We start from the raw sequence: 22,364 nt of genomic DNA, 5'->3' as shown, positions 1-22,364 counted from the left end.
TATGCACTGATGTTCCTGGCCAAGTTAAGTGATTCACGACCAAAAGACACCGTTTTTTGACACTCCTGACGAGGTGGAAGAACAGCTTGAAATTATGTTCCCCCAGGAGGGTCTGGCCCCTCCTCACAGATAGCCGCTGCATCCTTGAAGCCGAGATGAGTCCGCAAATCGAAATGCTTTTGGCGGGGACACACATCCAAGACCGGGACTTCCTCACCAGAACAGGTTTTATGGGATCAGACGGAAGCACTGGCAGCGGCCAACAGGTTCCAAGACGAAACTCATCCAATACTTTCGGACTCCTCAGAGGAAGTCTCGAACCGTTTGGACTCGGAGACCAGTATTCAGTAATATCACACCCCAAACTGCGGATGGCTTTCTGGGATAATGTTTCGTCTTGGTCAACAAGGGGGCAAGACGCATGTTAATCACACCTCAATGTTTATGTAAGAATTTATGATAGCGGAGTATAGGTGTACCCAAAGTTCTGAATACGCGATACATGTTGACAAGCGTGGTCCGGGCTGCGTGGAGCTTGCGATGCTCTAACCTCACTAAGCAGCCTACAGAAATGCACCCGCCTGCAGCAAAAGCAACAAATACACTGTTACTAGTTAGCACCGTTGTGCACATGGTTTGGGCCAGCGCAGTTTGCGCTGCTGGCCCGAGTATTGTAGAATGTAGTTTGGTAGTTTTCATGATCTGGCCCACCACCTACGCTACCCAGAGTATCGCTGCTCCCCTAACACTGAACATGCGTCCACCTTTAGCATATTTTGCAAACAGGTGCAGGACAGCTATAAAGTGATCACCTGGAATGTACAGGGCCTGGGGTCTATCCACAAAAGGCACAGAATCCACACGCAATTAAATAGGCGGCAAAGCACATATAGTATTCCTACAGGAGTCCCATCTGACTACGGCTGAGGCGGTTAAGCTCCGTAAAAAATGGAGGGGGCAGGTTTTTTCCACTGCATATTCCGCCTTTGCTAGAGGTGCGTCAATATGGGTTAGGAGTGGGGTCCCCTTCAAGGCACTGGAACAACGAGCGGGCCCCTTGGGTAGATATATCTTGGTGAGGGGCACACTAGACGGCGCACAAATAATCCTAGGTAGCATATACGCACCCAACTTCGAGCATGATAAATACCTCCTGAGCCTTAACGCTGTCCTGGCGCCCTGAGCTGCATGCCCGTGGATACTGGGCAGAGATTACAACACTGTAATGGATCCCGCCATTGATAGATCACACCCTCCTCTTGATGGAGCCGGCACCCTACGACAGGCGGTGGCACTATGTCGATGGGCTGAGGGATGGGGTCTGAGGGATGTCTGGCGTTTGAAGTTCCCTGCCAGTAGAGAATACTCATTCTTCTCGCACCCACATCAACTCCACACTCGAATAGATAGGATCTTATGCTCCAACCACATCGCCACCCAGGTAACTCACGCTACATACTTGGGTAAGACACTTTCTAAACACAACCCACTGGAGATCACTTTAGTCTGGGGCAGGATTCCCACCCCAGTCCCTACTTGGAAATTAAGGTCCCTAATGCTTGAGGACCCTGTCTTCTGGGAGGCTTTGGCTGTTTGGCTGTGGGCATCGCCCACTACTTTGTAGAAAACACAGGAACTGCCTCCACACCGCAGGTGGAGTGGGATGCATTCAAGACAGTGGTTAAGGGGATAGCCATCAGCACCACAGGGGGGGGGGGGGCGTGATAGGAAACGCACAACAACCTTAGAAAAGTGGCGAACTCCCTGAATAGCCTCGAACAGGACTCAGCGATTGATCCCACTAAGGGAGCACTCTTACAGGACACCCGTATAAAGCATGCTGAGCTACTAGAAACACTCAGACATATCGACTACACTGCCTACACACACGTGAAGCACGCTGACAAAGCCGGCCCGCTACTGGCACCCATACTTCGGGATAACCCTCCCCCCCCCCCAAATACCCCAATACACGAGATAAATACTATGAACGGTTACATAGTAGACACGCAGCAAAGAATAAATGACGCCTTCTGCGAATATTATCAGGCACTATACCAATAACCCCCCACCCCCTGCTGGTGGGTGAGGCCCTCAACACTTTTCTAACTGATGTACCATTCCCTCAACTGACCAAGGCGGCACAGGATAATCTATCCGGCCCCATTACAAGGGCGGAAATCAAGGAGGCCAACAGAGGCCTACCTCGGAACAAGGCCCCTGGCCTTGATGGCCTCCCGGCCGAATTATTTGCTGCATTCTCAGACTCCCTGGTGCCGCAGCTAGAGCGCCTGTATAACTCTGCGATGGACACAGGAACACTGCCCTCCACCACTAGCCAGGTGCTGGTATTGTCCCTTCCCAAACCGGGCCGCTCGGCAGCGGACCTGTCAGGCTAAAGACCCCTGTCCCTACTCACAACTAAATACAAAATACTGAGCAAAGTCCTTTCCAGTCGCCTACTCCCTTATCTGCATAAGTTAATTCACCCAGACCAGTGCGGGTTCGTGCCGGCGGGTAGCACTTCACTTAACATTAGGAGGCTGGACCATGTTATGGCGACCACCCCCCAGGAAAGAGGTAACGCAGGATGCATCACTCTGGATTTGAGGCAGGAATTCGACATGCTCAGATGGGACTAAATGTTTCAGATACTCTAGAGATTTGGAATACCTTTGGACTATTTGAAGTGGGTCAAACTGCTGTATACAGACCCCTCTGCGAGGGCTCGTACTGGGAGCCACATCTCGAGGGAGTACCTGATTGGCAAAGGCACCTGGCTGGGCTGCCCCTTGTCCCCACTGTTGTTCGTATTGGCCCTGGAGCCGCTGGCTCTTAAGGTGCGGCTATCAGCCGCGCAAACAGGAATACGCTTAGGGCAGGCTACACATGCAATTTCCGCATACGCAGATGATATCATTTTGTACGCCTATGACCTGACCACAGATCTCACACCTATCCTGGAAATCTTTACCTCTTTTGCACGGCTCTCAGGCCTTAGCATAAGCAAAAGTAAGTCCTATGCCTTCTTTTTTCACCAAGGGGAACACCCAGAGGCGATTCAATTCGGCCCCCACTCCTTAACGGTCGCTACACACACACGTTCAAGTACCTAGGTATACAAGTGTACAGAACTGTGCTGGGTCTCATAGAGGGTAACCTGGGTAAGGCTATCAGATCTCTTCGATCGCAGGTCACGTTCTTGTCTTCCCTACCACTCTCGTGATGGGACGAGTGGCAATTTAAAAAATGGTAGTCCTACCTCGTTTGCTATACTTTTTTACTAACTTGCCGGTAGTGATTCCAACCCCGCTTCTCAACTCACTGAACACTATACTCTCTGACTTTGATTTGGGGCAGCGGCCGACGTAGAGTGGGACTGGCCAAGCTGCAATTGGACATCGATAAGGGTGGACTGGGTGCCCCGGATTTTCGTGCCTACTGCTATGCGAGCCAACTGCAATGGCTTTCGTACCGGCTGGCAGGGCGTAACCTGCACGAAATAGATTACACTCCTGCTGACATAGACCGAGGGAGGCTGAACACACTTCTCCTACCGATGGCTAGGGTACTGACCGATGCCCCAACACTCCTGCGCACGGCGCTTACATATTGGAAAAATTCACACATTACACGCGTAGCTGCCTTCCTTACTCTGACACCACACCACTCATCAGCATCCCTACCCGTACTGGCTTACTCACTAAAAGGCGACTATTCCCCTGGACGGAGGGCGGTGTCACCACAGTGGGTGCTCTGTTTGATGAGGGTTACTTTATCAGACGTCGTGGAGTCTCCGATGTACTATACCTCACACACGCTGTAGTCTTACAATATGTAAAGCAACATTGGGCCCCACACAGTGAGGAACCCCCTTAGCACGAAATGGTCTTCATGACCTACTTGATGGGAGAGGGCCGTCATCTCACTAAGTGGCTATACAAAGACATTACAACCCACACTAGAATCCCATTGATGGACTTGTGCAACAAATGGTCCACGGACCTTGGTACAGACCTGATGGATAAAGACTGGAACATGATCTTAGAATACCCCAAGAAAATCCCTCGTAACGCCAAATTTAAATATTCAATATATGGTCTTACATAGGGCGTATCTCACTCCACACCGGCTGACATGCATATTCCCTACCACACAACCTTGCTGCCTCAGATGCAAGCTAGAGGACGCTGATTTATTACACATGCTCTGGCAGTGCCCTGTGCTCGCACCTTACTGGGTGGAAGTGGTTACCTTGGTCAAATCTACGGTTGGGATCCCTGTCCCGGGCACGCCTGCAGTTTGCTTACTATGGATGATCCGACGCCCTAAAGCACAGAAGGTACAGCTTCGCTTTATAGATTTAGCGCTACTTCTTGTCAAACGCTCCATCAGGATGCGGTGGAAGTCGGTTACACCCCCACTGCTCTATGGCTGGCACGGGGAGGTGGTGAGGTGGGGCGGCGCAGAGAGTGCTGCTATGCACTGGGAGGAAGCCTGGGGACTGCGCAAAAAGATTCTCTCTGGACTAGGATAGCATACTGGAAGCGTTCAAGGCCCTGGCACCGCCGCCTGTCCCTGTAACACGGAACTAATTGAAACTTTACTGTCCAGGCCCTCTGTCAGCTTACACTATTACTGATCCATATGTCCCGCACACCTACCACTGCATAGGATATACTTTGAAATGTTTGAGTGCAAACGGGAGCAGCTAGCAGAACACTCGGGCACATAAGTTGATGTGGGTAGGGCCAGACGAAGTCGGGGCGGGGAGGGAGGAATGGGATAGTTTAATTAATGTGTTACACTACTCTTCTTATCACGTGGCAGCAGTGCTGAAATGCAGCAGAACGTGGACTAATTTGGACTGCATCTGCACGAAATTATGTGTCCAGCATGGACACAATAGGAAATGTCATACTGCTGGATACACACCCAACTACTATTGTACTCTTAGCAGCCCCTTTTTTCTAATCCAGACTGCACTGCGACATTTAATGTAATTCATATGTTTGTGTATTTGGTAATAGAGGTTACTAATGGAAGAAAAACAAAAATGTAATAAAATGTGTTATAACATTTTTTTTTTACTTTGGTTCGAGGCTATGGCGGCTGAGCCATTTTCTTCAGTTAGCGAACAAGAAGACATTTGCTGTAAATGCATATCAAGCTTTATTTTTAATATTGCTTCTTCACTACCTTGAGCAAACTCAGTTTGAAGTATCAAGAGTTTATGAAACCAGTCATAGCTAAACATAATATAATCAATTATAGAAAAACAAGAGACCCCCTTTCTAGTAAATGATACCGGGGCATCCCTATTTACTTTCCAATTTAAATTCACACCATTTATGCCGTGCAGCAAATCCAAAAGCCTTTCCCCTCATTTGCCTGTTGTTGACTAAGGGAGAAATACTGGATCGAGAATCTTCCAGGCTTCATCAAATTCCTTATTTTTATTGGCCATTAGTGCAGATTTTAAAATTTTCACATTAAAAATCTATTAATTCAAAGGTCTCAATTACTAGGGAATTGTATTGTAATCCAGGAGAAACAGATACTAAATAAAAATAAAATATATACAAGGTGAACGCTTGATGTAGGTAAATTAGGACCTGATTTAGATCTTGGCGGACAGGTTACTCCGTCACAATGGTGATGGATATCCCGTCCGCCGAAATATAAATCCGATTTTATTCTATGAGATTTATAATTCAGAGGACGGCATATCCGTCACTATTGTGAAGGAGTAACCTGTCCACCAAGATCTAAATCAGGCCGTTAATCTTAATATACTGGATATTTCCACAGAAAAGTGGTATTATTTCAAAGTCCTGCTGGAACTCAACAGAGTGCAGGATAGTAATACCACCCCTAGCGTTGCCTTTCCTAAACCTCTTTGCAGGAATGTCAATTGCATAGTAGTTCTCCCAGTTGCATTTGACTGTGGACCAGGTCTCTTGAAGACAAATGATTGACAGATTGAATTTTAGCAATTGATTAAGCTTGTCTAATTCCCAACCCAGTAGATTCCAGTACATTAGCTCCAGGTTGTTGTGAAAAAGGAAGTTTAGAAGCATTATTCAATTAATTTTCATTCAGATTCCTCGAAGGCCAGAGCCAAGAGACTTCAGCATTTTTAGGTCTCGGCCTGACATAAGCAGCGCATGTGCTGCTCTTGTCTTACGAGGCTTCTTGGAATCGATACGATTCCAGAAGCCTTGTCTCCGCTCCGCCTTAAGTTTTGATTTGTGCGCATCATTTTGCGTCATGAATTATGCCAAAGGCAGTGCAATGATTGCACTGAAGGCATGTCAATCGCTGCTTGTTGTCACCCTGTCTCCTTTTAGCCCCGCCCACCGGGATTTGATCTTTTACTTGCGGCGGGAAACAGTGTCTCCTAATTGGCCACTATGCACTTTTTTGTGATTATTCCCCTTTGTCAAAGGCAGCCGCGTGTTTATAATTGCACCGCGCTTTCACTTTAATTATAAACACGCGGCTGCCTTTGCTAAAGCTGAGAGCTTTTTATGTTTTTCATTTCTGTGCATATCGTATTTTTAAATGTCTTCCCGGATTCCCCTGCAGGGCTTTCTGCAACTTACAGTGCTTTGCGGTGTAGACTGTGCATGGGCAAAACAAAACCAAAATGCAAAAAGGGGAAGAGGGGCTACTGATGCTGTGGATTGGTAACCAGGAGACCCTGTGTCAATTCCGTACGCTTGGTGTGTCACATCTATGATTGCTCTGCAGGGGCGTCTGAAACTTACCTGTGCCTGGAGGGGTGGGCTCTGCTTCGGCCGGAGGACGCGAGGATGAGGAGGTGCGAGGGAGGTAGCAGTGCTGACTTATGTTGAACGGAATGTGAACTGCGACTCATTTTAGGAATATCTGCACTTCGTGTTTGCACTCTTCCAGGACCCCCTAAGTCATGAGTTATGCTCAGGGCATAGACGAAAATAATTGCAGAAGGGGGAGCGAAGTGGAGAAAACGTTGACCAGAAGACCCTCTTGTTTATTTCAGTGCCTTTATTGTATTTTGTAAATTTTTCTTCACTCTTCGCTGTAGCTCAGCAGAGCCTTACTTTACAAACCTAATCAGGATGGCTTGCGCTGGGTCGACTAACGGAGGAGGCTGTCTCCCTGTCAAGTGATCTCAGGTCATCTGACAGACATCGCCAGCCTGTCCCTCCTTTACAGACCACAAAAAAAAAGTTGCATTCAGGGACCTGTAGTTTCAATTTTAACATGGCATTTGCGGGCTTTAACATTCACTGCATGCAAAGGGCTGTTAGCTGAAATGCCGGACCAGCGTTAAGTGTTCCCATGATATGTAATAGAGCCGCTCGTCAGATGAGCAGTGATTGTGTTAGAGGAAGGTAGCCTGCAGATGCAGAACCCTTTCTTGATCGCATTCACCACATGAGTAGCAGTGAGCAGACACTGTGCGGTAGTTCATTCATTTCATTCATTTATTCTTTATTTCGGTTAAAAATAACCATAAAAGATTTCACAAGATAGTACAATTAATTCGACAGTACATCATATGGAATATAAAATGCAATACAATGCTGCATATTTCATTATAAAAATCAACCTAAATTTAACCAACCAATTTAGCGATGTTCTAGCAGTATCGCGAGTTTCTTAAGTATTTAGATTGTTAAAAAATATTTTTTTTTAAATACAGATTTTAGGAACAACTCTTTCAAGACATTCTAAAAAGGCGAGATAAAATACATATGTGAGCAAATAAATACCGATAAAACCATTTCTTTAGAAAAGATATTTTCATAAGACAGATTTATCACGTAATATAAAGTAAGTATATATTTTGTTTAGTTCTAGTAAAGTGCACGTGCCAAACTCATAGTAATTTCCCATTCATTTTCTCTGCCTAGAGTTTCAGACCTTCCCTTTTCCTTATCCAGCTTACACCAAACAAATATCGACTAACACTAAAAACCACAGTCTGCCTGGTGTCAGAACGTAGTAGTCTTTCTGCTTCAAGGCATGATCTAATACCAAGCAACCGGCAAATAGGTTTTATCCATTTATTCCTGCAGCGCTCATATGCCGGACAGAAGAACAGCAGATGTGTCTCGTTCTCCATTGCACCTAAATCACATGAAACGCATCTGTCCTCCTTGTGCTTGCCGAGCGCCCATTTTACTGTGTTTGCCTTTATTTGTAGGACACCATAGCGATATTTAAGGTATAATGACTTAGCTAATTGTGGCTGTATTTCATCCATTAAAGGTTCAAAATTCCAAGCTATTTTAATTTGGACGAACCGTGTGGTTAATGACCCAACCCTAGGAGAATGGGACACGGAATCATGTATAAAAGACCAGTAGGTTTCCTTTAAAAGTTTTTTTGAGGCAGATGTCAAATCGGACGGCTCATCCCAGTAGTGCCTTAATCCCAATTAAAAAAACCAATCGTGAATGTGCTTTAACCAAGGCAAACCTACACCTTCATTTAGACCGAGAATTTCTGCAAGACCCTCCCTGTAGTGAATAAGCTCCTTTGTACTCCATAAGCGAACCCAAAACAACAATGGTCTAAGGTTAGCCTGGTCATCACACGATTAAAATTTAAATCCATCAATACAGGAGTCAGTGGTGTTCGTGTGGGAAAACTTAATATTTTTCTAAGAAACTTATTTTCACCCACCTTGAATGTTCCATTTACCGCAGGACCCCACAGCTCTGCCCCGTACAATGAAGCAGATTGTGCTTTATATTTATACACTTCGAGAGTGGGTGAAATTGCTATGCATGTACTACCTTCGATTTTCCTGATTAATGGGAATGTATTCTGGAGGAGTATAGTTCTACTTTTTTCTAACTGGGGCCTCCAGGTCAATTTTGAATCCAAGGTAATACCCAAATAATTAAAATCGTGCACAAACTCGATTATTTGATTGTCCGCAGTAGTTCAGAAAGTGGGCGAGGTCATATCCAGGTGGGCTCTGGACCTCCTTGTATGCCTAAATAATTCTCATTTCCCACTCCCTATAGTAAGAATTCCTCATCTGGGTAACCATAAAATAGAGCCCTGCTGTGCGAAGCATTCCCTCCCGTCATAGAAAGCAATTATATGAAAGGGGGTCTAGCATCCCTTGTGATAGGTGCGTCTTGATGGGGTCACCGTGTGAAATCGTGCATCACCCGGCAGCAGAAGCGGGTAAATTGGCAGGCTTCAAGGCATGTAAAATGTCTGGATAGATTTTGATTGTGTTAACTTAATGTGTGTTAAGTTTGTAGCAGATGATGGGCTTACCTTGAGTTTTTTTGTGTGGGGGAAGGGGCGGGAGGTACAATCTTAATGGAGCGCTGCATTGTATTTCTTTTGTGCCAAGTGATTTAGTTGAATACTTGGCGCAACAGTACAGCCCTGCTGTTTAAGAGGACATCATCGATTGTGGCCCAAATCAAGTGTCATTGGCTAACACAACTGTGTTTCTCCTTTGCATTCTGTCTGGTACTTTAAATTTTGCTTTTCTGTTGTACACATAAAACTCACAAGAGCAACTGGACGTGAAAGGCAACTCAAACTCCACGGTACAATTTGAAATGTATCATCTCATGCAATATACAATAAAGTTCTTCGTGGGGAGGGAGCCCAAAAGAATTATCCTCTGATGGACTGAGCAATTAATAATAATCTTTAATTTATGAACCATTTTATACTATTGTCTGGAAATGAGACATTTAAAATTCAATACTCTTATGTGAATATGAAAAAAGATCTGTTTATAGTCTCTGAATATATTTTTGGTGTATAAATTGTTGCAGTTTGATTGCTTTTTCTAAAAGAATGTATATTTATAAGTTGTGCGCCCCCTCTCAATCCGAAGTACTTTATTGTACATTGCATGACAAAAGTTGATGGGTGGGTGTGAGCGCAGTGACATTGGAATCCCCCCCCCCCCCCCCCCCCCCTTTTAGGTCGATCGACCAGACAATGCAAGCTTATAGGCTGCAAAACACTTATTGTCAGTTTACCAAGAATTTACAGATTACTTAAGGCCAGCCCTTTTTTTTTTTTTTTTTTTACCATTGATTGGCTTTATTGTCACTCAAATTTACTTGCTTCTCAGTCAATGGTTTGCCTTGTTCCTCTTATGTTTGGCCCTCTCTTGAGGCATAGCCTCTTTGCTGTGTACTGATCACTTTTTAGGTTTTGCCTGCACAGCCCTTGCGCTGTGCTTGTTAGGATTCGTCTGCACTGCGCTTGAGAAATTTGTTTTTAATGTAAACTTAAAAGGGACTTAATCCCTCCTCCTCTCTTTCCTGGCTTCTCATTGGATCCTGTGCGTGCCACTTACCTTTTCTCCATTTCTATCGGCTGTAGCATATTTTCCTGCATTTTCCAATGCTTGTTTCTCCTCTGCTTCTCTCATCAGTTTCCCCGCTGAAATACTGTTAACATCTGCTTTGGTGGAACTTTATTTTCATAAAGTTTTGACTTTTACTCTTGAAGCATATTTATATGACAATTTATCACCTGGAGAAATTAAGTGATTTGCGTAGAATCACAGGATGTTGCGCAGCACCGGAGACTCAAACCGGGATCTCCAGCTATCCTGTCAGCTGCTCTGGCTGCTGCACCCCATCCTCTCCACTCCTGTGTTATCTGTCAGGGAGGTCTTTCCTTGTCCCAGAAGATGAATGATGAAAACAGCTCTCTATTCACTACATTGGAGAAACTGATGCATTACCAATGCTTGTTTCTTTTTGCTTAATCACTCCACAAGAAAGCATAGTTTTCTTGTGCCATTGGAAAAGAAATCCATGATCTCAAGAGCTCAGAAGGTATAAGGAGTAGTTTCAACCTTTATTAACTTGCTGTTTGAATTTACTGATGGAACAGCATGAATCGATGACCGACCTTCCATCAGTGGTTTTGGGCCAGTAAATTTAGGAGTGCGCCGGTTTAGTGAAGCTCGCATTTCTTCTGCAGGTGAAAGGGGGAAGTGGAAAATACTTGTACTTCCTCTGTAGCTGTCTTTTTAGGTATTTATCTGCTTACTCCATTAGTTCCGTTCATAGATTGATCATCTATCTCAATCTGTTAATTAAACTTTATTCCTCTGGATGTTTTATTTTTATCTCACATATGCCGAACTCTCAACGACAAAGGTCAAATGTCAGGCTTTGTCTTCTGATAAATCTCTGCCTACTTGGAAACTGGTGTCTACTCTTATTTCTCTGACTGCTAATTGGGGAGATTTTGTAAAAGTGACCCACATGACAATCTTGCTGGGTACAGGAATTGAAAGGAACGGCTGTTAAATAACTGTAAATGAGCTATACGCATATTTCAAAATATATCCACAATTAGAAAAGCACAACACGCATTGTTTTGTAATTCTGAAGTGTGATGGAAATAAAGATTTAAATAGGAACAAATCAAGACACTTTAGTTAGTGCAAATAATAGATTCGCTAAACTCCATTTCCACACATTGTTGTGCTTTTTATAGTTTTACCAGCAAGAGATTAGCCAGAGAACTAAAATATCCCCACTTTGAACCCTTCCTCTAGTCACACTGAGCACCCGAATCCAACTAACCCAACCCTTCTTAGAAGAGTTCTATTAACTCTTTCATCCTCCTTCTAACCAGTTGTCCATGCTCTTACTCTATCATCCATCCATCCATTTTCCTCTTCACCTTTCACATATACAATGTTTCACCTACTAATATAGGCAAGTATCTATCCATTTTTGCACACATCAATTATTTTTCTGTTTCTTCCTTCATCTTTCCACCTATCTGTCCATTCTTCCATCCAATCAGACGTTTGCTTATCAATCTTTAGACACTTCACTCCACCCGTTCATCTGCCCTTTATTCTCCCTGTCACCCTTCCATCTATCCTTTTATCCCTGCATTCTGTCCTTCCTTTCCCCTGCCAGTAATTGTTTCACCTTCCTTCGTTTCACCCTTCCACCTTACCCTTGCATCGTATTGTACACCTTTTTCCTTCTATCTTTTCATGTTTACTTCCTTCCCTTCTTTCACCCTTCCTTCGTCCTCCCTTTCTTTATCTCCCCTTTGCTTCTGCTCAACTTTCTTCTCCTCATCCTTACGTTCACGCTCCTTTTCAATGAGTACCATTGAGTTGGGTAGCAACAAACATCTTTTATTCAGCGCCAAGATACCCTTCTGGGTGAATGTGCACTTTACAAATAAACGTTATGTAATTTTTTCATCTCTCTCCCTTTTTCCATCTTTTGCCTCTCTCTTTTCAGCCCAAGGACACATTCTCTCTCATAATAATACTTAAGTGTATTATTTATGAGCATTTGTCTGTTAACCTACAGACACATGAGGTCCATAAATAATTAATGTTGTAGAGGGTGCGAGATCACCAGCCCGGGGTGCCCTGTGGCATCCCCGATTAAGCTATTAAGTGGGGAGTTCACTGCGCCACTATTTACCAGTAAAACAGCATGTCTATGCAAATTTAGTGCCGATTTCAACTGAAAATGTGCTTTCTGTAAATGACACTGTGCTAACTCACCAGTGATCCAAAATGCACCATTGGCTACAAAATACAGCTTCTCCACTCTCCTGCCGAATTGGAATGGCGTATTTCCCACACTTATTTTTTGTGTGATGCTTGGATTTTCCACAGTCTCTATGACGTCAGTGATACATCATTAACGGCAGGATCCCCACTGTGAGAATTGTTCCAGCTTCACTGCTGTGCCTGTGATTTGAAGGTCCTGAATGGTGGCTACCTCAGAGTTGGACTGAGGTCTGAGACATATTGGTAGTCAGACATCAAGGATATTTTGCTGGTTTCCATTATGTAAGTTGGCAACAGCTTTTTGGTGGGATTCAGAGCCGCTCTACAGGATTTCAAGTGTACTGTCTTAAAGCTGGAAACAGCCTGGAGCACCAGCATTGTATGCAGATCATCGACCATAGTCTGCAGGCAATGTAGGATGATAGTATATATGTCTACCAGCCAGAGGATAGTAATGGATACCAATTTATTGGGATCTTAGGATGCTGTCAAGGGGTTTTAAGATCCAGGAAGTGTGTAAATGTGACCCTGTTGGATCAATATACATTGTATCTCCTTGTCTTTTTTATTTTTTTAAAATGTTTAGTTTGGTTTACTATGGCATGATAACAGATGCTTTTTTAAAGAGGTAAGTGTATATTTAAAGTAGTTAGCTCAATACTGTTGTTGGTCATTTTGTAGTCTGTATTGAAAAGAATATAGGGAAATGTGTTCATAGGGGCTTTAGTGAAGGGTTTTTTCCTTTTTGTAGCGAAATTTGAAACACTGTCTGCATCTGCAATAGTAAAAATAAAACTCATTGTAATGCTCAACTAAATGAGATCTAGAGAGTTCTTTGTTTACGGTTGATTGAAGACAAAACAAATTGGAATGATCCCATTGGATAATTTGTTTTCATTCTTCAAATCGGCTATCAAAAGAAGAATCTGCTTCCCAGTGTCTGTTGTCATGCTACATTTACTCTGTTTCGTGCCCTTATTTACATTGTGACTGATGATATTCAAATTAAAAGTATAGTGAACACAGTAAACTACTTTCTGTGAGTTTCAGATAGCCTGAAAACCATACCTGACTTTATATTTGAGACATTCTGATGAGACCTTGCTTTTGAGAGCATGCTTCAGATATACAGAATGAAGTCAATCCTAATAGGCTCTTTTTTAAAGCTTGCATGAGGGGGTGTTTCCGTGCATGTAGCAATCCCACATGAAATACCAATAGGCAACATATGTAATCCATGTAAGATCTTCATATCTTTTCATGGATCTCGCCCTTTCATCAAGGCACTATAGCATACCTCTTCACTCAAAGGGAACATGTGTAACTAACAGATGATTGGCTGAATTGAACTCAATCCCAGCTTTATGAAAATGTACTTGCAGAATTTGTTTGTCAGAGGCTAATTTAACAAATGAACAAGGGGGCTAGGATGCCCTTCTCAGCTACCTGGTCCAGAATGGTTGCACGTTGTCACAATGATACATAATGTGTTTCATATTTTAAAAAAAAATGCAACACTCCTCTACTATACCCCACATACCTACGTTTATTTCATTGTAAGACAGTGACTCAATCTGAGTTATGAATTTATAACGGTGAATTGTCAAGGTGCATAGATGGCAAGTGATCATGAATTGGATTGTGGAATTGGTAAAGAGTTTGGAATATTTGGATGTGGTAAGAGATAAGAGACATTAAAGAAGCGGCAACAACAGATTTAAGACGTACAGCATTATTGGTATTCATAAACGGAATGGGTGCACAGCATCAAGAAGGGTTGGTAGATATAAGAGTCAAACGATGTTTTAGAGGAGAGACGAAGGAAAACCTGAGGCGCAGCGGTGGAAAGCAGAGGAATCCTCTAGGGGCCAGTCTCTGAAATCACACTGTCCGAAGACATGGCTACGTTCAAATACCGTAGTAGCTGATAGTCTTCAAGGGTATAACAAAATATAGGAGCATGTGTTTGTGGGTCGAAGAGCAACAGGAATACTTTAAACTAAACCCAAATACAGTGTGGGTGTGTAGTACAAACTGAGTATATGGGCTTTGTATTCCTTATTCCCCTTCGGAGTTGGATTTGCTATTTTATTCTTGTTTCATCCCATTGATGTGTATTCTTTCATATATAAAGCACAGTTAAAATTTGGCCTTAGAATGTCCGGACTATCATTTAGCGCAGGCAGTGGACTAAGCTGTTTTTTTGGAGTATCTCCTGGAGTACCTCTCCCGCCCTGTCCATCTGATTCCTGCTAACTGACCTAGAGACCCCATTTGCAAGGTCTTCGAAGAATGTGCCAGTGATTCTCTGCAAGGATGAATTATCTCATTATTTTGAGTTATTGGAAGCATGACTTTAACTGTAGCTTCTTATTATCTGAAGTGTATTTTATTGCTAAGGGTCTTGATGCTCCAAGGAGGAGGAATGCCTTGGATTTCACTGGAGACCATGAGCAGGGGATGGTATTGGAGAGCCTGCACTATCATGTTAGTAGTAAAGACGTCCTGCACTTGTCTCTCGTTATGCTTTCTTGCTCATTCATTGGCGCAGTTTGGTGATTTGGACACTATCCTATATGTTTGTGGTAGTGCTGGTTTATCTGGAGCACGGGGTGCATGGGTGATGGTGAACCTTACTTGCGTCTGACATTTACAGCAAGCATTCAGTGCAAATTACTAACCTGACATGTATGCTGATGCACAGCTGAAGATACTGCATGATCACCTCCAAAGTTCTATCTAGTAATCGCTACCACCACGACAGAAGGTCTTCAGTTATGTGAAGGTATGTAGAAGGAGTGATGGGAGCGAAGCTCAAAGGACACAGTATTCTTATCTGGTAAATTGGATAAACGGAATAGTGGCATATTTCACCTATGGGCCAAAAAAGGGAAATGCAGAGAACTGAAGACGGAGTGTTTACCTTCTGTAAGTTCTTTTTTTAGCAGCAGGGACGTTTTAAGGATTTGAGGGGCCCTGGGCCAAACGTATTTTAGGGGGCCCTGTTCGGAACACTTTGATTTTCAGCTCTTTCATTACTATTTAGCCAGGTCACTGACAGTGCACTGCACACGCACACTTCTCAAAATTCTAAATGTATTTACATCTAATATTCAGGAATAGTGATGTGTGTTGTCAGTATTGTAACATAGAGTTAGCTCACCAATAATACTAAAAAAGAAATCTCTGTGACCCCCTCCCATTACTCGTATGTCAGGTCCCGTATTGATCTAAAAGAAATGTTTATAGTGGATGTTGCATGAAACATAAACAAACCATTTGTCTGCAAAATGTCTGTAAGAGACTCTCACATATTACCCACATTCAAAATTATTTAAAGGAAAATGCTTTGTACAACATGCTGTCCAATAATAATTCAAGGTCATCAGGAAGAGACCAGTTCTGGCTCTATCAGGGGGGCCCCTAAAAGGTTGGGGCCCTGGGCCAGAGCCCACTTTGCCCATGCCTTAAAACATCTTCTGCATTCTGTCCATCAATTGTGTGTCTTTTGCATTCTTGCCCTAAGTGTGCCAGGTATGCCCAGACGTTGGTCCTGGGTTCACTGTGCCACTGGAATCAAGCTATCCTGGCTGAAGAGGGGTGAAACCCCGAAACTGGTCCTAGGATGCTTGTTTCCGGTCCAGGGAGGACCTGGCTTGGCAGGTCAGGCTGGACTGTTACCATGAGGCACAGGGTCAAGACTGATTTGCATATGGCCAGGTCTAAACCGGGGTGGCATGGTGAGAAAAATAATAATGGATTTAACCCAGATCTCTTGACTGGGGGTGAATGTTTTGATTTGTTCTGCATTCCGTCCATCAATTGTGTGTCTTTTGCTTAAAACGTCTCTGAGCACAAGTGAGAGTCTCACTAAATATGGAGGGAGGTGTTCCATCGACTGAACCAATGGAAACTCCATTGATGGTATACTTATGTCCGACCATCTTTAAATGAGGAGTGGGAGCGAGGATTTGGTAGGAAGCATATTCCATTAAATTTGCGACAAAGTACCCTGTCCACCAAACTCTTTACCAGGCCCTCTGGCTCTTGAAACTGGACTACTGGAATTCTCAATATGTGCTTCCACGCCAAAATTTGAAACTAACTTGAGTGTCTCTGAAAGTTTATTATATTTTTTAACTTGTCTAATTTCATTCATAAATTCAATGATTAAATCTGCTTCAAAGCTGTTTTTATAGGAATTAAGGAACAGTGAGTTCAGACCCATAGCAATAAGTAGAAAGAGCATATCATGATAGAAACGTACTCCAATAAAAAGCAAGGAAAAAGACCACAAGCTAATGAGATCTAAAACTGATGGTGTTCCTTGTACTGTTCAATCTCAAAACTATATTGTCTAATTTAGGTAAGAAACATCAAATTACTTTATTTGTAGTTCTGATTTATCTGCCACTAACACACAACAACCTTTAGGGCTCTGTGGATGAATTCTCTTGTGCAAGCCTACTTAACATTAGGGCATGCTCTCAGAGACGTTTTAAGACTTGGGCAAATTGGGCCCTGAAAGGCTGGGGCCCCCAGATAGAGCCAACTGTGTTCTGTTGAGAGTCTTGCCCTGATGACCTTGAATAATTCTTAAACAGATTGTTTTAAATACTGTTTCCCTTGAAATTATTTTTAATGATGTGTGAGTCAATTACAGACATTTTGCAGAAATGTGTTTGTTTCATGCAACATCCATAAAAAAAAGATTTTTGAATGACAGAAGGACCTCAGATTTGAGAAATGGGAGGGTGTCCCAAAGATTATTTGCACTGTGTAACATTAGTAAGCTGCTGTTGTGTTACAATATTGAATGCACGTGTCACTGTCCCTGAATATAACACAGACGGATACGTCTGAGCTTCAGTTTTTTTATTTTGATGCTCTTTCGCTCCTTGGCAGAGTCTGTGTTGTCCCACATGCTGATGCAGAGCTTGGATATTTAGTGGGCTCCTCACTGTGACAGCTTACAGTGGGCACACCTGAGGATTGAGGAATGCATGACAAAGGCAAGCACTACTGGATGGTTAGCAGAGAAGGCTGACCCTCAAGATTCCAGGCACGCCTTCTGTATGCACAGATACAAATTAACAAAATGGCCTCTGCTTGTTTACTTTTCCTACGAACCCTCAGAAAGACCACCACTTTCCTGCACTAAAACGTCTACTGCACCATGATGACATGGAATGGCCACCCGCCTTGATAATGGCAGGTTCCTATATTTGGGCTTGCCTAAATACTTACTCTGCGGCCTGCAGGTGGTTGAGAACAAGGCAGTGCACCAGCTTCTTTACCTCAAGAAAGTTAATTCTGTCTTTTCCCAGTTTACTACGCTTAACAGGATGCTCATCAACAAGAATATATATATTTAAAGCGTCATGTATTGGGCGCTATGCCATGTATGCACAAGGTCCCCTTTACCTTCATGCTAAATTCACTCCCCTTCATGCACTCTCCTTTCTGCCTCCAAGGCTTGTTGCAAATCCCTGGCTTTAAACATGCATGCCTGGGGCGGCCATTCCTTTTCTTGTAGTGCTGCTGTCCTCTGGGATGACCTCCCTCGTACAATTCGGAGTACCACCAACCACTTATCTTTTGGCAAATAACTTAAAACCTTCTACTTTCCATCTCACCTTAATCAATGAGTCTAATAACAGCATATTGCAACCTAGTTACACGTTAAATAAATAAATGTCAATTTATTTTGGGCTATTTTCCGCAAGGTGATATAGAAGGGTCAAAGGCCACAGCTCGCAGTCTTGGCCATTCGCAGCAGTCTTGTAAGTTATCTTGCCTGAACTCAGGACATGCTGCAGGCCATGTCCTTGCGCTGCCAGGGGGCACATGAGTCCTGGCAGTGAATGGCCAGTGGATGCATGCGATACCACCTGTGTCCGGATCCCACTGCACCTGTCTTTGTACAGTAGGCTCGCAAATTGGGGATTTGGGGTATGGGTGCTGGGTATAAGCCATGTATGAAGGTGATTCCCTGTATCCGTGACTGGTGCTTCAGCCATGCACTCTAGGCTCTTTGATTGCAAAGAACAGGTACAGAGCTTTGCAAAAGGCCATGTGCTGCAACCAGAGTGAACGGCGCACCGGCATAAGGGGCATGACAAGGATGCGCCGAGCTGCACGCTTTGTGAAGAGTTTGCAAATTTAATAAGGAAAACCACAGTAATTGTCAACCTCCATAAGTGAGCTAAGATAATGGCCTTTTTAAGGTTGGGGACTGCGGTTTTCTGAAGTTACTGATGCTACTGCTAGGTGTTTGTGTCCATATGTGAATGTGTGCTATTCAGGTTAAAATAACAGTAAACCATTTCTTTTGCAGCCAAAAGGTCTAGATAAAGCTGGAATTCTAAATAAAACCAAAATTGCAGAAAACGGAAAGAGACTTCGGTAAGACATTTACTTTCTTCCAAGATAAAACATTTTAAATAACTCAATCTAGTTATTGATTTGTTTTTCTTTTCATCCTTGTTTGGTTTAGTAAACCATGTTTGAAGTGCGATTTTTCGCTCTTTACTTAGTTCCAGTGTGCTTGAGCAGTGCACTGGAGGGGTTTCACAGTCCGTTCAGTGGACAGGACTACAAGCTGAAGTAGAAGTTATTTTCTAAAAATGTACTTGAGAGCTGGCAGGAGAGCACGTTTCTAAGACAGCTTGAATGACACACCTATAATACCTACGAGCTTTATTACAGAGACTTAGTACTGCAGCTGCATTTGAGCAGGGCGGATCCATTTTTGACGAGGGAGTACTGTTTTCTCAAGGCCTTATCCCAAAAAGATATTACTCCATAAATAACATATTGCGTTTAAATAATTTTAAATGGACAACTGAAATGTAGCCTTATGAAAAGTCTCTATTAAACAGCTCTATTAATTAAACAAAAATATTCAGAATTGGCAAATTGATTTGCCATTTCAACAGTGAGCACCAAGTTCGACCACACAATGTATGGAATTTAATTCACATTTTTTAATCTCACCCCTAGCCACTGGGCATATTTCGAGTGTTTTATGCTTCACTCTATATTTTACCAATCCTTACGACTTTTGATTGTGGAGGAGTGTGGCAAGAGCAAATGCCATCAATTGTCCTGTTCTAGTAGACTCAGGTCCACTTTTTAAATCTAGCGGCAGCACGACCATGTGAGAGATGACGGTGACAGCAGACTTTTTCTTTTTACTGCCATGAACTAATGTTTACCACTACTTATTTTTTATGCTTGTTTAAGGGACACTTCTAGTTTTAAAGTAATCTTTAAGGCCAGGGGCACTTGATACTGAGCTGGGAAATAGATATAATTATTTATGCCGATTGGCGCTATTTTCTATGAAGCTTCATTTGTTGGGAAAATTAATTGTTCTCATTAAAGGTAGCAATGGTTCCTATTTATCTCGAATGGGAAGCCTGCTCCTGTTTTATACACTTCCGTGTTAACAGGAAGTAAGGCATAGGTGACCATTTGGAGTGGTGTTTTTCAGTGGTGGTGAGGGGTTATTAATCCTGCAGCGTATCTTCAGCTCCAAGCATATGCAAACTCCCCAGTCTCTATATGATCCAGCCTCAGTTTTATTAATTAAAGATTATCTACACACCCAGTTAGTCATAGAAATGTGGCTAGTTGTAGTATCCTCCGCAGGTATACTCATGGCAGTCATGGGTGGCTTTCACATAGTCCAACATTGGACTAGCCACAAAGCTGGCGGATGGGTAGCAAGCAATATTAATAACAATATAATGGCGACTACACGAGCAATAACCAGTTTAACTGGGCCCAAAAACCTCCCAGTGATGAATTTTATATCCACTCCGATCTACATGAATACTTTTCCTCTGGACTATTATGAATTAATATGTTCCTTAATAATGTACAGTTTAATTTCTGTTCATTGAGGACTTTAACCATTGGCCCAAAAAGACGACAGCCTCAAACGATAAAGACTTTTCAGATTTATTAGTATTTCTTAATTTAGTTAAAAATTCATCAACCCGCTCATGTCAAAGGCCATGCTTTGATCATATTTGGACGTATAAAATGGCATTCACCATCTCTGTATGTGGTCTGATCATCACATTAAGTTCTCTGTTCCCATCTTGTCCGTTAGGACCTTAGCAAAAAAATGAATAGAATTCAGGGGGATAAAATGGACTTGTGGGCTGTAGGAAAGTAGGATCTGCTTTTAAGGTTACCCCCACTATTTGCCTGGTGCTATGCTGTTTCTGACTAGTCTGACTGGGATCCTGCTAATCACGACCCCAATTTCTGTGCTTTTTACCCTAAATTCGTATGGTGGGTACATGGGTAAATCCCATATTGGAGACTGGTGTACCCTTATAAGTCCATAGTATATGGTACTGAGGTACCCAGGGCATAGGTACACCAGGGGTCCCCCATGGGCTGAAGCATGCATTATGCCACCCATGGGGGATCACTCAAATTGTAATTACAGGCCTGCGATTGCCGCCTGTGTAAACTGGTGCTAGCACCACTTACAACAGATACAGGTTTACCTATATCTGAGGTCACTGTACTTAAAACCTATAAGTCACCCCTAAAGCAGGCCTTTCAATCCTGAAGGCAGGGTGTTTGGTTCTAAGTGTGAGGGTGCCCCTGCATGAGCAGGACACCCCTACAACCTTCGGAGTCCATTCTCCCGAGTTGTAAGTACATCAGCCATTACGATACATAAGAGTGGCCATGCATCATTATGCGATCACCATCTCTACACTGGCTATAATAAACCCTGACATTTTTGGTATAAAAAATGTTGGAATCCTAGTCACTTCCCTGCATCTGCAGGCACCGCAACTAAGCTGACCGGTTTGCTGATCGTGGGCTCCCACGGACTCTGAAAGGCTCTGCAACACAGGTGGTCGTTCTTCACATCCCTTGAGGCCTGCCCTTTCCTCTCACAAAGTTTGAGGCTAGTATCCCTCATCGGAGCCAGACGAACCCCTGTGCACCGCGTCGACTTGCTGTTGCAAAGGCTTGTAGGCTTCCTCCCATCAATATCTTTGGGCTCTAAGTAGCCCCCACTTCAAGCATCTCCTGTGACCAAGATCTTCGTCCTCGCCACATCACTTGCACCGTGGGCCTACATCTTTGGTGAGCTGCTAAAGGTCCTCGTGTGACTCCAGTGCTTTCGGCCTGTGGGTCCTCTTGAGGGTCTTCTTTGATTTCTGTGGGCTCCCCAATTGTTGAGGGCCTGCCCTGGCTCCCCTGCTTGTGGTGAGTCACCTGGACCTTGCTGCTCCTGACACTGCACTTTTTTCGCTTTCCACATTGGTTGCAGTTGCCAAGGCTTGTTGGTGCTCCCGATGAATACCGACCCCTCAACTCTCAACATCCGACGTGGGAAGGCTGGTGAACAGCTCCTTGTCTTTCACAGCGTCGCCTGGTCCTCATAGCTGCAGCTCCAAGGTCACCGTCATCTCCCCTGCAACACCCAACATTGGCGGGCATTCGTCTTCCGTGCCTCCTGGTCAGTCCTGAGTGGCATAGGCTCTGTCCCCTCTGCTTGCAGGCTCTTCACATCTCGATTCCACCTTTGGGTTTCACCGGACACTTTCACAGCAGCATCTTTCTGAAGTCCTCCATTGAGTTTGACTGCGGTTTCCTACGCCGCTTCACACCCATACAACCGGCTTTGCAGGTGTAGGTATCCTGCTGCCTAGGGTATGCACGGGTGGGGTGGCTCTCCAACCTTCTGTCTTCCACGTGGTTTCTTCAGGGTCCACGGGTCAGTCTTCTTTAAAATTGCAACCGCGACTTACCTGTTGACTTGTATTGAGAAGATGGCCATGTTCCC

At 43.7% G+C, this 22,364-nt stretch overlaps 1 protein-coding gene across 30 annotated transcripts in view; it reads left to right on the top strand.

Annotated features, from left to right (window-relative positions):
• Positions 1 to 22,364, top strand: part of ARHGAP27 (Rho GTPase activating protein 27) — a 1,125,989-nt gene that overhangs the window by 891,570 nt on the left and 212,055 nt on the right. For all 30 annotated transcript variants that reach the window (XM_085650850.1, XM_085650847.1, XM_085650970.1 and 27 more), the window contains one exon: positions 18,879 to 18,946. In XM_085650850.1, coding sequence (XP_085506976.1) covers positions 18,879 to 18,946 — 68 coding nt within the window. The remainder of the gene's footprint in view (positions 1 to 18,878; positions 18,947 to 22,364) is intronic.

The sequence above is a fragment of the Triturus cristatus genome, chromosome 1_1 (assembly GCF_964204655.1).
Source record: "Triturus cristatus chromosome 1_1, aTriCri1.1, whole genome shotgun sequence".
Classification (NCBI taxonomy): domain Eukaryota; kingdom Metazoa; phylum Chordata; class Amphibia; order Caudata; family Salamandridae; genus Triturus; species Triturus cristatus.
This window is presented reverse-complemented; position numbering and strand designations above follow the sequence as displayed.